The sequence below is a fragment of the Rhinopithecus bieti genome, unplaced genomic scaffold (genome assembly GCF_001698545.2).
Source record: "Rhinopithecus bieti isolate Rb0 unplaced genomic scaffold, ASM169854v2 scaffold_788, whole genome shotgun sequence".
Lineage (NCBI taxonomy): Eukaryota > Metazoa > Chordata > Mammalia > Primates > Cercopithecidae > Rhinopithecus > Rhinopithecus bieti.
The window spans coordinates 400,207-414,712 of NW_016803416.1; the positions used below are offsets into that span (position 1 = coordinate 400,207).

General features: G+C 38.4%; 1 protein-coding gene across 1 annotated transcript; it reads left to right on the plus strand.

The window, feature by feature from the left end:
* Positions 1-6,971: 6,971 nt before the first annotated feature.
* Positions 6,972-12,402, plus strand: UTP23 (UTP23 small subunit processome component). Its single transcript, XM_017882667.1, has 3 exons — positions 6,972-7,259; positions 10,641-10,815; positions 11,910-12,402. Exons 1-3 carry the CDS (start codon positions 7,072-7,074, stop codon positions 12,294-12,296), a joined length of 750 nt encoding a protein of 249 aa, XP_017738156.1. The 5' UTR covers positions 6,972-7,071; the 3' UTR covers positions 12,297-12,402.
* Positions 12,403-14,506: the final 2,104 nt, after the last annotated feature.

Genomic DNA, 14,506 nt, shown 5'->3' on the forward strand with positions numbered 1-14,506 from the left:
GAGTAAAATGGGAGTCAGGACACCAAAGATGAACCCCTAAATGTTGTTAAATGTCATTTTATTACGATAGAGAGCGTTCACTTACAACAGAGAGTATAAATTTGGGGGTTCATCTGGCTTGTTCTATATTCAGATAAGCCAAAAGAAATGTGTGTGTGTGTGCGTGTGTGTGTGTGTGTGTGTAAGCGCTTGCCGTATCTTACTCTGTTGCACAGGTTGGAGTGCAATGACACGATCTCGGCTCACAGCAGCCTCAACCTCCCCGGGCTCAGGTGATCTTCCCACCTCAGCCTCTCAAATAGCTGGGACTCCAGGCACAGAGCACCATACTTGAATAATTTTTGTATTTTTTGTAGAGAACCAGTTCCTCATTGTTGCTCAGGCTGGCCTCAAACTCCTGGGCTCAAGTGATCCTCCTGCCTTGGTTTCCCAAAGTGCTAGGATTATAGGTGTGAGCCATCATGCTCAGCCTGCCAATTTTAATTATTTTAAACAAGAGGGAAATATATGCTATCATGGATCTGGATGTCTAGAGAAGGGCATACTCCAAGTGAAGCAGCATAAAGACTCCAGTTTCATTACTTGATGACTCTCTGGACTCTGTCTCCTGCCATGTTTGGGTTCTGACTACAGACTGGCTACCACTATAATCTCAAGCTCTCAGGAGCAATGGAAACAATACACTTTTTGTTTTGCTTATTTCAAGAAAACTTCTCCCCCAGCCATAGAAAAAAGGTCTTTCTCATTAGCCTTATTGAGATCAATTTAAGTCATTGGCCTCCTTTTGTGTACACATGTGAAACGAGACTATGGGAGGTTATACTTTGAAGAGCTAAGTAATTTGTTCAGTGTTATGAAAGAAACAATAGAGAGTATAAAGTTGGAGCCAATAAAAAGAAAATAGTATTCATTTACACATAAGAATTAGCATGTGGGCATTTTCCATATGTTTGCTAAAATAATAATAATTTTTAAAATGACATTAGACTTTTCATTCCAGTATTTTGATTCATCACTTACCAACTAATATTTAAACAAAGTAATCTTGCAGTAAAAAAAAAAAAAAAAGCAATTTGAGAGGATTCTAAGAGTTACTTTTATTTTGTATAATATCATGCAATTAATACTTCATATTGGTGTAATTCAATTACAAGTACTAGACTTTGAAATAATATTCTACTGAATTATTGAAAACATGTTTAATTTCTTGCCATCAGGAGTTCAGTTTCTGCCCTGAGTCCTCCTGCTGCTTAAAAATATATACAAAACCATGAGTGAAAGAGTTGTCTTCAACATTTTGTTAAATATAAATAGTGATTCTTAGAAAATCCTTTCAAAGCTGTAATCTGACATAATTTCTAATCTTTAAACTTCTTTAAGTAACAGTAATAATATTTGGTTACCTACAGTAATTTTGTAAGGATTCATTAACCTTCTAAAGTGCTTTGGTAGATTAAAATGAAAGACCCATTTAGTGTGAACTTCTCTATCAGTTTCAATAATAATGTAATTAAATTTCAAATGGCAGTTGGCTTTGCATTACACTAAAACTTGTTTGCCATTGGTACTACTTCTTAACTTTTTGCTCTGCTCCAATCGTTTTTATTTTTTAACCATTTAAATTAATGCCATTAAACATTTTGTAGTAAAATGCCAATGGAGAGCACTATTTAAATCTGTTAGAGACAGGCTGGGTGAGGTGGCTCACACCTGTAATCCCAGCACTTTGGGAGGCTGAGGTGGGCAGATCACTTGAGGTCAGGAGTTTGAGACCAACCTGGTCAACATGGTAAAAACCTGTTTCTACTAAAAATACAAAAATCAGCCAGGCGTGGTGGTGGGCACCTGTAATCCCAGCTACTCTGGAGGCTGAGGCAAGAGAATCGCTTGAATCTGGGAGGCAGAGTTTGCAGTGAGCCGAGATTGCACCACTGCACTCCAGCTGGGGCAACAGAGTGAGACTCTGTCTCAAATAAATACATACGTACATACATACATATATCTGTTAGAGAAACAGATATATTTCAATTTACCTAACATGGCAGTATTTATTCTAAGTATGATTTCATCCAAATACATTATTACAGAAAGCAAACTTGCTAGTCTAATTTTATAGTGATCTGACAATAGTCATCTGATAACTAATGATGGGCACTTCCTGTTTACTGTCTAGTTTAGAAATATCCTCGAGAAACAGAAATCTCTTGAAATCTTTCTCTAAGACACAGCTTCTCTTTTGTCATTTGACCTGAAAGAAGAGCTCACTGATACTGGCAGGACTGACATACATGAATTCTGCTTGCTTTCATTAATTGACAACCGGGTGACGCTAACATTTCCTTGATGTTCCTTACCCAAGCAGCTGGGGCTCTTCACATTTAACTAACTTTCCTCAACAGGAGATATATCCCACTGACATACCAAATTCAAATCAAATTGTTTATACTTTCAAGAGAAACAAATGTCAAGACAGTTTCTATAGTATGTAAAGAAAGATGTGGTTTATTTAACTTTGAAGACTTTCTCCCTTTTAGAGGAAACGTATAAACTCATATTCTGAACCTGTTCAAAGGAACAGCAATTGTATTGACTAACAAGAACTAACATCAAGGTTTCATCAAACATATTTGCCCGTATAAAATTATCTAATTCTGGCAGGTAGTTTTAACTTCCTCTCTCAGTTAGCATTGAGTTTGGCTACATATAAAATAAACTTATGACAACATTTTTTAGTAAAAAACCAAGGTAGAAGTTTATTTTTCTTCTCACGTAAAAGAAGTCCAGAAGTAGAAAGTCTACATTTGGAAAGACAGTTTCACAGTTGCGAGCGATCCAAGCTCCTCTTATCTGCTCTGCCAGTGTTAAGTGAATGACCTCCATTCTCAAAACCTCATGGTCTAAAATAGGTTGCTGGAGGTAAGTCTATCCCATCCAAATTCCGGGGAGTAGGAAAGAAGGAAATATAAAACACAAAAGTGTCCACTGCCAAGCTAAGTTGACTTCCTTTAAGCCGGCTTCCCAGAATTCCATGCAACACTTACACTTACATATCTTTGGCTAGAACTTAATCCCATGGTTCTACCTAACTGCACAGAATGCTGGGGAATGGGCTAGGTGCTGTGGCTCATGCCTGTAATCCCAGCACTTTGGGAGGCCAAGGTGGGCAGACCACTTGAGGTCAGGAGTTCAAGACAAGCCTGGCCAGCCTGGCCAGCATAGTAAAACCCGGTCCCTACATAAAAACACAAAAATTAGCCAGGCATGGGGGCCCATACCTGTAATCGCAGCTCCTTGGAAGGCTGAGGCAGGCGAATTGCTCAAACCCAGGGGGTGGAGATTGCAGTAAGCCAAGATTCTGCCACTGCATTCCACCATGGGCGACAGAGTGAGACTCTGTCTCAAAAAGAAAAGAAAAAAAAAAAAAAGAAATCTGGGGAATGGATTTGCTTATGTGGGCACATTACACTCCAGAATAAAATCAGGAGTCTATTCCTATAAAGAAGAGAAGAGATATTGGGTGAAAATTCATAGTCTGTGTCATATCTATTATGTTATACTTGGTGATTTTGTGAGAAAAGTCACGCAGCCATGAAAAATAATGAATGAGAACTCTGCCAATTGACTTTGGGGAGATGTGTGTAGGGATTTCTACAGGATTGTTAGGTGAGAAAAGCAAATGTATAGAATTGTAAAATGCGATTCAATTTTGCATAACAGTATCTCTACATAAATATTAAATTGTATATATATGTATATGATATATCAATATGTGAATACGGTAACATTGCAGAAAGATACATAATAGATCATCAAGGTGTTATCTGGGAAGGGGAGAAGAAATTACTATCTTCGTGTTGTTCCACTTGTTTTAAAAGGCATATGTTATTTTTGTAATTTGAAATACATAAAGTTTTTTGTTATTTTATTTTATTTTAAAGATTGTTTAAAAAGGTGACAACCTCCATATCTGACCTTCATAACACCTTCTGACATATATGAAATTTCGCAGTAAGGCATTCCATGACAGAGCCTATCCTAGAGGATCTTAACGAAGAACCTCATAGGACCTCAAATACAGAGTGCTTTACCTAAGTTGTCTTAAAATATCTATTTAGCTAAATTATTTATTTAGAGAGTATGTTAGATAATGTTAGGAAGAAATTTTTTTTTTTGAGCTAATGAATGTTAACAAATGTTTATAAATATTTAGATATGAATATAAGGCAGAATAATACCACAATAGATATGTTAGCTAAATTGTCTAACATTTATGAAATTAAACAAAATTATACTAACATTGATGAAATTCAACAAAGTAACCTTTATGAATTATGTTTAATGTTTACCTGTTTAATTCCATTTAGGCCATGAATCTTTCATGAGAAAGTGCTATTTGGGAATTAGTCACACATTTCAAAAATAAATTATTCTCATGTCAACATGGCTTCATCAAAATTTCATGAAGAAAAAAACTTCAAAATCATGTACAACAGCATAATATTATAAAACTATATTTGATCCAGACATAATAAAATGAAGAACATAAAAAATAAAGAAAAATAAATTAATCGCCTACTTACTCCAGCTGAATGTGGATTTCTATTTGGCATGGAAAATGTCCAGTGGACTGACTTGAGAAAAAAGCTAAAAGCTACCAATGCTGTTATGAATTATTGTTCCTTCAGTATAAGGTCAAAAATTTTTCAACGAATATTAAATATTTTAATAATGACATAATTTTCAAAATAAAATTTCAGATTTAAATTTATATTCAAATAGTTCATTCAATAATGGCAGTATTTGTCTTCCACCTTGGTTGTGGCTAAATATTGATTTTCCATTACAGATCATTTGGGATCTAAACAAAAGTGTATTAAGTGAACCAATTAATAAAAATATCTTATTGACTAAACGATGCTTTATTACAAAAAAGGTCCTTCAGGAACACTAATGAGCATAATAATGACTTGGGGAGATTGTAATAATTGCCACTTCCTTGCTGAATAGTACCCCTTTCCCTCAATACTTACTCTGAATCAGAAATGGGCATTTTAAACAAGCACACTAAGAGCTTTTTCTGCATATCTCAGGACCATGTTTTGAGAAACACTGCTATAATAGAAAACTCTATTTTTTTTCTCATTTCGTTTTTTTTTTTAATTTAGTAGAGACAGGGGCTCCCTATGTTGCCCAGGCTGGTTTCAAACTCCTGGGCTCAAGTGATCCTCCTGCCACAGGATCCCAAAGTTCTGCTATTACAGGCATAAGCCACCACGCCCGGCCAAAAACTTTGTTTTAAACTTGATAATCACCATTATAGACCATCTTCATGTTTTCATAATAAAGATAGGGTGCAAACTGGCACTGTCATATACATAGAGCTTGGGGGGACAAAATGTGCTGTAGTTTGGTAAATTAAAAAACAACAACAGAAAACTAAGATAAGACTAAAATCCCTAGTGCTGCACCACATTTTTCTTAGTACAGAAAAGTGGCCAAGGAGCTGGTAGATAAATCCGAGGCTATTTAAGAAAAAATGTTTTAACTGTTTTGCAAGACTCAGGTGGTATCTCGTTTCTCTGTCTGTGGTAGGCGCATAGTTGGAGCAGAGAGTTGGCATACAGGGATAAAAAGAGGATTGAAATTGAAAAGTACTGAGCAATTACACTCAAAGACCATGAATCCAACCCTGCAAAAATTTTCATGGCTTCCAATTCCTAAATTTATTTTAAGTTTAAATGAAAGCAACCATCTAAGTGATGTGCTGGGACTCAGGTCAGGGCTAACATTATAGATCTTAGTTCCAATTTCATAAACCTATATATTGAAATAAAACCCCAAACGCAAACAATGCATTCAATCACGTTGTAAATCATTTTCTGTGCTGGTCCTTTCAATCTTTAGCCAAAACTAGATCTGGGACAGATTCCAGGCCAGGACAAAAATGCAAAATTCCATACTCCCCATTCTTTGATTATTTTGCCTTGAAGTAGATACTCGACAGTTAGCCATGGGAGAACTTGAAATTTTCTGATTCATTCTCCTCATTAATCAAATTGACCAAGTAATTTTTAAACCTTCATTCAGCTTTGTGCCTTCCTGTTACTGGCCCAGTATGTAGTCTTCCTATGTCAGAGACTGTAGCCATAAAAAGAGTCCTTGAAACTCATCTAGACCTATAACCAGTTTGACAGTGAGGAAGTTGAACCCAGCTTTCTTGGGGAGTTGCCCAAGATCAAACGGCTTGGGTTTGTGGCAGAACCAGGACTCAAGGTTAGGAATTCTGACTCTAGGCAAACGAAGCTCTTGAGAGTTCTTCCAAAACACTCCGTGCGAGTGATTTAGGATAGTCCTAAGGCAGGAGGAAATACAAAATGGTGGCACCCTTTGCCCTGACAAATGGTTCATGAGTGACATTAGTTTCTATGGTGGTGTAGCAAGAACATTTGAACTTCAGGCACGAAAACTGGGTTCCAAACACTAACAAACTACGTGCTCTTCGTGAACGAGCTTAATTTCTTTATGGGAAAGCAGCCAGTACAAACCTCCCCACTCATAGCTATCCAATATATCATTTTCTTCTTTCACTTGGGAATTATAAACATTCAAGGGAATAATGTAAGGTAAATCACTCAGGACAGTGTCTGGAACATATTAAGCCTCAATATTATCACTGACTACTACGATACTGCCAGTCTTTCAGAGAAGCTCTTGATACGTGTCTCTGAAACGTAGGTAACACGCTAAATGTATTCTGTGATTTTCTTCTGCCGTAGCCCCAGACTGCGCATGTGCGCCCCCATGCGGAATCGCTCACCCCAGCGATTTTCCCGCGTACGCACAAGTTCCGCCCTAAGGGACCGCCCCTTTAAGCGCGGGCACCGCGGTGGAAGCGCGCGCTAGTCTGGACATGACGTAAGCCAGTGGGCAGGCCCGGAAGACAGGGGCGTTTGCTTCCGGCGCCAAAGGCACTTCATTTCCGGGTGAAACTGGCATTGAGGGTACTGGGTCGTGCGTGAGGCGTTTGCTGATGCTTCCTGGTCCGGTGGCCTTGGTCCCGGTAAGCCAGGCATGAAGATCACAAGGCAGAAACATGCCAAGAAGCATCTTGGCTTCTTCCGCAATAATTTCGGAGTCCGCGAGCCGTACCAGATCCTGCTGGACGGCACCTTCTGTCAGGCGGCGCTGCGGGGCCGCATCCAGCTGCGAGAGCAGCTGCCCCGCTACCTCATGGGGGAGACACAGCTGTGCACCACAAGGTGGGCCCGGGGGGCCGGGGAGGAGGCACAGGGGGTCCGTCGGGTGTTGTAGAGGCGAGGCCCTTGCCCACAGACCTTCATTGCGAGCTCAGGAGGGGCAAAACGCCCCGCCCACGTGGAGTTGACAGTTAAGTGGAGAGGTGAAGGTGGTCCGGCGAATACCTATAATAGAGGCAGACTGGACAGTGCCCTGTGAATATCACGTGTCGTTAGCCTGGTGAATGAGAGCACATTATAGCAGAAAGATCTAACTTCGAATCTTAATCCCAGTCCTACCAGCTCTGTGATTTCGGTCAAGTTATATAGCCTGTCTGAGCCTCGGATTCCTCATTTGTAAAATAGAGGTCATAACTGCTTATAAGATTGCTGTAAGCTCAAACGAGTATAGCGTACTAGAGCATTTTTCGGTATCCAAAGTGTACCCCTCTTCAAATGGTTGCCGTCATTTGCATAGCTCTTCTTAGTTTAAACCAAAACTGTTCAGGCCTCACAGTGAATCTTTGAGTTACCATCTTTGATGTCCAAGACAAAAAGTCAGTACTTGAGATTAAGGAATCTGCCCAAGGACATTTGTTTATTCAACTCGCTTTATTAAGTACCCCCTATATGCCACACACTGCTCCCTCATGGCCGGTAAAGTGCATACGTCAGTCCGCAGTGGATGTGTTTTCACTCGAGGTCTGATGTTTCCCCACTTCACTGAAATGTGGGAACACTTAGGATGGAAGCTTGTGGGGATGAAGATGGGGGAGGAGAGAATTGTGACAGATTTCAGATAACATTTGAGCCCATTCACTTGTTCAATTCTGAGGGGAAGAACTATTTTGAATGACAGAAAAGAATGACACTTCTTGTGGAGACCTCTTCACACAGAATGGAGTTATGAAATGCCTGGGAAAGAGGTTGCAGCACAGAATATATTTGGGAATGAAACTAGGAAGAAGGCAAATTGAGGCTAGACCATGAAGAACTATTAAGAAATTTAGTAGTTTTTTCGTTGTAGAATATTTACTTTTTAAAAAGCAAAAAAAAAAAAAGAAAATTAAAATGAGTCATAATGCCACTACTCACGAATAATCACTGTTAACATGTGCAGTGTCATCCATCCAGTTCTTTATACACACTCACACAAGCACAAGAATGGACTTTTAAGCCAGACAAGGTGGCTCACACTTGTAATCCCAGCTACACAGGAGGCTGAGACAGGAGGGTTGCCTGAGTCTAGGAGTTTGAGGTGAGCCTGAGCAACATAGGGAAACCCCCATCTCTAACTACAACCATAACAAAGTATGGGCTTTTTCTGTGTATACCGTGTTAATAGTCTCCTTTTCTCACATACCACTACTTAATGAACAGCTTTCTGTATTTGTTCAGAATTTCTCAAGCAGTGTCTCGGCTGGGTTACAGATACCCCCAAAGTTTTGATCCTCTTAGTCTTTAGGGCTAACAAATCCTTCAGTAGTCTTTGCCCCTGAATTGATTGCTTTTGTCTACAAGCAATTTGTCCATATACTCCTGTGTGCCATAGAAATATTAACATTTTGAATACAGTGCTATGATATTAAAAAGATTGAGAAGTGCCACATAAAATTATGTTCTACAGCAATTTTTCTAACAAATTTATTTTAACTCTGGAATTTTTCAGACAACTCAAAAGTAGAATAATATAATGAAACCTCTCTCCAGCTTTTGCAGTTACTAACATGGCCAATCTTGTTGAATCCCTCACCTCTCCTTACTGATGGGTTACTTTGGAGCGTATTATTCTATCAGTTCTTTGGCATGTATCTTGAAAAGAGAAAGAAGCCTTTTAAATATCAGGATTCAAACTAAATACATATATTACATTTGATTTCTATGTCGCTTAAGTTTTTTTTTTTAAATTATTTTTGGGATGGAGTCTCACTTTATTGCCCAGGCTGGAGTGCAGTGGTGCAGTCATGGCTAACTGCAGTCTCCGCCTCCCGAGTTCAAGTGATTCTCCTGCATCAGCCTCCCAAGTAGCTGAGATTACAGATGTGTGACACTATGCCCTACTAATTTTTGTATTTTTTAGCAGAGACAGAATTTCACCATGTTGGCCAGGCTGGTCTTGAACTCCTGACCGCAGGTGATCCACCCACCTCAGCCCCCCAAAGCGAAGGGATTACAGACCTGAGCCATCACGCCAGGCAGTTTTTAAATATTTTAACAATTTTCCCTCCCTTTACATGTTGCAATTTATGTTTTTAAGAAATCAGGTCATTCATTTTTCAGTGGAATATATTCCTTAGCCACTAGTAGTTAGGTCTCTACAGAGGTAGAAGGTTTGAAGATACGTGGAGTTAACTGATGAGGTAGAACAGGAGAATGTCATCAGGCCTGGGTTTTATTTTAGAAAAGGTAACTGCAGTGATGTGAAGGGTAAATAGGAGAAACAGGAGAGCAAAGGCATGAATTGCGGTTGTTCAATCAAGAAGTAAGGGGAGCCTAAACCTGGGAGAGGAAAGGCAGGAACCCAAGGGTTCTCCAAAGAACCGTTACTGAGATAGATAGGTCGAGCAACTGATGGCATAGGAGTATGGGTGAAGAAGGGCAGGAAGGTCAAATGTGATTTCTGATTTCTGTCTAGGGTGTCTGGGAAAATAATAATTTCAAAGAGATAGCAAGTCTTGGAGGATAAATATGGATGCAGGAAAGTGGTTTGATCTTAGACATGGTGAATTTGAAGAGTTGATGGCGGGATATCCACAGGCTGGCAGTACTCAAAATAGAGGTCAAGTCTAATGACTAAAGCGGCAAAATCTTCTTAAAACAGAAAGATGATAAAGGAGATGAGGCGAGAAAGAATCTGGCAAAGGCTGGCTAGGGTCGAGGAACTCATATGACTGAATGTTTTTTTAAAAACAACTTGATGACGTGAGAAGTTTTACTGTTCTGAATTGAAAATATTTTGAAAGTGTACCAATTTGTACTTGAAGCAGAAGCTTATTACACTGTGGTTGGGACAAGGGAGCTGTTGTCAAACTACAAGTCTCGGTACCACTTACTAGTTACTTGAACTTTGGCATGTGACTTGAAATCTCAGAATGAGGTGCTCTAAAATAAGGATAATTTCAAGGTAAGTGACCTAACTTCATAGGGTTATTTTGAGATTAAGCAAGAATTTATGTGAAGAGCAATTTGCATGCTGCATGGAACATAATAAGTGCTCAGTAAATTTTAACTGTTGTTCTTCCTACTTGGTAAATGCATTTTTCAAGTCATCTTTTAAAGTAAATGGTTACCAGGTGACAAATTTAGATTGTAACAGCATAGTTTTATTTTAACAAAAAATTGACTATTGTTTTTTACACTTTATGTAAACAACTGAAATGTATCTGCTGTAATTTTTCTTTTCAGGTGTGTGTTAAAAGAGTTAGAAACGTTGGGAAACGACTTATATGGGGCAAAATTGATTGCACAAAAATGCCAAGTTCGAAATTGTCCTCATTTCAAGAATGCAGTGAGCGGATCAGAATGTCTGCTTTCCATGGTTGAAGAGGGAAATCCTCATCATTATTTTGTGGCAACACAGGTGATACTACTTTTAAAACCACAGGCAATTTTAACCATTTCTATTTATACTTCATATGCAGCTATTTATAATCAGAAAAAAGTTAGAGTGATTAGACTTTTAAAAATACAGGCTTCTAAGTTAATTTGCAGTCAGTAAAAGCAATTGTCGTTTGATAATTTGAGGAAAACTTTAAGCATGTGATATTCTTTTTAGTAGTGGAAGGTTGGTTTTTTGTTGTTGTTGTTGTTTTTAATGTTTCATTGGTTTTGCTTTTTTTGTTTGCTTGTTTCTTGAGACTTGAGGGTCTCACTATGTTGCCTAGGCTGGTCTCGAACCCCTGGGCTAAAGTGATCCTTCCACCTCAGCTCCTGAATACCTGGGATTACAGGCGTTTGCCATCATGCTGGACACAGGCAGAAGTTTCTTTTTTTAAAACGAGAAATTGTTGACATGAGATGTGATGATTTGTTGTAGGGTTCTTGAAGGGAAGATAAGTAGAGCAAAGTTCCTATATTCTGTTAATGTTTGTTCATGTTCCTGGATTTCATACTGTTTCTCAGTCATGTTTCATACTGCTTAAGACTGTACCAACAGTATGGAATACTTCAGGCTTTTAAAGAAAAACATTCCCATCTTCTTGAAGGCAGGAGAAGAGAGACTTTCGGGGGTGATATTAAGTTCACATACATACAGATTTGATTATCAGAATTATAAAATTACACAGAGGCAGAGCTGAATTTAGAATCTGAGTAGCTAATTACTACTTTCTTTTCCTTTAACCTCTTCAAGCATTCTTGACCCTTTCCAAAGAATATCTTAGAGTGGAAACAGGAGAAACCCACTTAACACATTTACCTTTGCATTAGTTTGTAATATGTGGCTCTAGAGTATCAGGAAATCCAATTTACACAGTTGCTACTAACACTGTGCTCAGTTTTATGTTTTCCTCCTTTATCATAAAATATACCCCATTACTCAGATGAATAAGTGAAGCTTACTCATTTGAAAAATAGAATCTGTGAGCTCTTTTATTTTTAATACAGTTCTTGAAAACCTATTTCAGGTACCTTAATTGACATTTGAACTAAATAATTCTGTTTTCTTTTAAATAGGATCAGAATTTGTCTATGAAAGTAAAGAAGGAGCCTGGAGTTCCTCTCATGTTTATTATTCAGAACACTATGGTTTTGGACAAACCTTCTCCCAAAACAATTGCCTTTGTAAAAGCGGTGGAGTCAGGTCAGCTTGTCTCAGTGCATGAGAAAGAAAGTATCAAACATCTCAAAGAGGAACAGGGTTTAGTAAAAAACCCTGAACAGAGAAGAAGAAAAAAGCACAAGAAAATAAGTGGTCCCAATCCTCTTAGCTGTTTGAAGAAAAAGAAAAAGGCACCGGACACACAGTCATCTGCTTCTGAAAAGAAAAGAAAAAGAAAAAGAATTCGGAACAGATCTAACTCAAAAGTACTTTCTGAGAAGCAGAATGCAGAAGGAGAATGAATGCTTTGGATACTTTTAAGGACAGTCAAGTGTGAAAATGAATTTTTTACAACTAGAAGTATTTGTTTTTTTGTTTTTTGTTTTTTTGTGTTTTTTTGAGACAGAGTCTGGCTCTGTCGCCCAGGCTGGAGTGCAGTGGCTGGATCTCAGCTCACTGCAAGCTCCGCCTCCCGGGTTTACACCATTCTCATGCCTCAGCCTTCCGGGTAGCTGGGACTACAGGCGCCCACCACCTCGCCCGGCTAGTTTTTTCTATTTTTTAGTAGAGACGGGGTTTCACCATGTTAGCCAGGATGGTCTCGATCTCCTGACCTCGTGATCCGCCCGTCTCGGCCTCCCAAAGTGCTGGGATTACAGGCTTGAGCCACCGCGCCCGGCTAGAAGTATTTGTATAAGAAGGCCAAACTTATTTTTGTACATGAACCCATACGTTTTAGCTAAAATTAAATATAAAATAAAAACATTGGCCAGTGTAGCCAGCATGGCAAAACCCTGTTTCTACTAAAATACAAAATTTAGCTGGGCATGATGGTGCACAGTTGTAATTCCAGCTACCCAGGAGGCTGAGGCATGAGAATCGCTTGAACCTGGGAGGCAGAGGTTGCAGTGAGCCGAGTTTGCATCATTACACTCCAACCTGGGCAACAGAGTGAGAACCTGTCTCAAAAAAATAAAAAATAAAAAAAATAAAAACAGTGAATGGGTTTAGGTATGATGGTATTCACTTTACTTACTAAACGGTTTTGGGGGGTTGTTTTTCCAGGTAAAATTGTTGCCTCTCTGGTCCCATTCCCACCTTCAAACATGCGCAAACAGTTTTAAAAAATCGTATAGTTAGTTCTAGAAGGCTTTTGACAAAAAAGAGGCAGTCCGTCTTTCACAATGACAGAAGAAACTTCCTCTTTCAATTCTAGTAGTTGAAGAATTTATATTTCCAAATTATATGATCATACTGCTACTTTTTGATACATCAATTATTTATTGACTTTCTACTAGAAAGAATGAAATTTTGCCCATTTATACTGCACCATTTTTTCTAGTACATGAATATTTTACTCTTTGTACATCAGAAACTCAGTATTTTCATTATTATGACTAGGGTTTTTTTGTTTGTTTGTTTGTTTGAGTTCCACTTGTCCAATAAGGATGATGATTTTCTTTTAGATGTAAATGTTAATTTCAATAGCAAGAATTCAAAAATAATATTTTCTTTAAGATTGTGAATATTATTGAAAAGTGTCTAAATGAGTCTGAGGATCAATGAGGGTCAATTCTGTTAGGAATTGAATAATCAAACCTGTCTCTCTCAATCCCCCAGCAATTGTTTTAGTCATTTATCAGGCCAAAATTAAAATGTTTTTGTACTACAAGATGGAAGTATAAAATTATTGGACAAGACAGTTCCTGACTGGCAACTTCTGGAGTCGCCCTTGAGCAGTGATTCTCAGTCTAACATTAGGTTATCATGATGAGGTATGAGTAAGTTCTTAATGGTTAAATGTGAGAAAGTTCACATTTATTCCCATAGAAATGTCATTCTCAGTTGAATTCAGAGATACTTCTTTGCTGGAAATTGGAATTAGAGCTTTACACCAAAGAGTAAGACATAGACTATTTAATCTGGCAAGCCAAGGCAGTGTTTGGATTGCAGTGTCATGATTCTGTTTTAAATTCTTGACAATAGAAACATTTTAATAAGGAAGGCAAAATACTGGAAAAAACTGAATACTGTAGTTTTTGTGAGGAAAGTTAACATTTGTCAATAATGACAAGCGTTAAGGCCACCTAATAAAGTGTAGACAAAGTGATAAAGCAGATGAAATATATGCTGATGACACTCATTTCAATATGCTAAAATACATTAATTTTAGGTATTACTCAATCTATTTCTACTTAATCAGTGCTATCTGATTACCTGTTAATAGCATCTGAACTGGAGAGCTGGAAAAATCCACTTTTTTATGAAGCAGTAATTATAGAAGTACTAAAAATTACAATGTATTAGAAAGTATGTTTAATATTTTGGTGGGGCGTGGTGGCTCACGCCTTTAATCCCAGTACTTTGGAGGGCCAAGGCTGGCAGATCACGAAATCAAGAGATCAAGACCATCCTGGCCAACACGGTAAAACCCTGTCTCTACTAAAAATACAAAAATTAGCTGGGTGTGGTGGTGCATGCCTGTAGTCCCAGCTACTTGGGAGGCTGAGGC

What these genes read in the sequence shown, in the direction of transcription:
- UTP23 (XM_017882667.1), top strand. Translation starts at nt 7,072, where the DNA reads ATGAAGATCACAAGGCAGAAACATGCCAAGAAGCATCTTGGCTTCTTC. An exon ending in ACACAGCTGTGCACCACAAG is followed by an intron (nt 7,260 to 10,640) that starts GTGGGCCCGGGG and finishes TTTTCTTTTCAG; the next exon opens with GTGTGTGTTAAAAGAGTTAG. An exon ending in ATTATTTTGTGGCAACACAG is followed by an intron (nt 10,816 to 11,909) that starts GTGATACTACTT and finishes TCTTTTAAATAG; the next exon opens with GATCAGAATTTGTCTATGAA.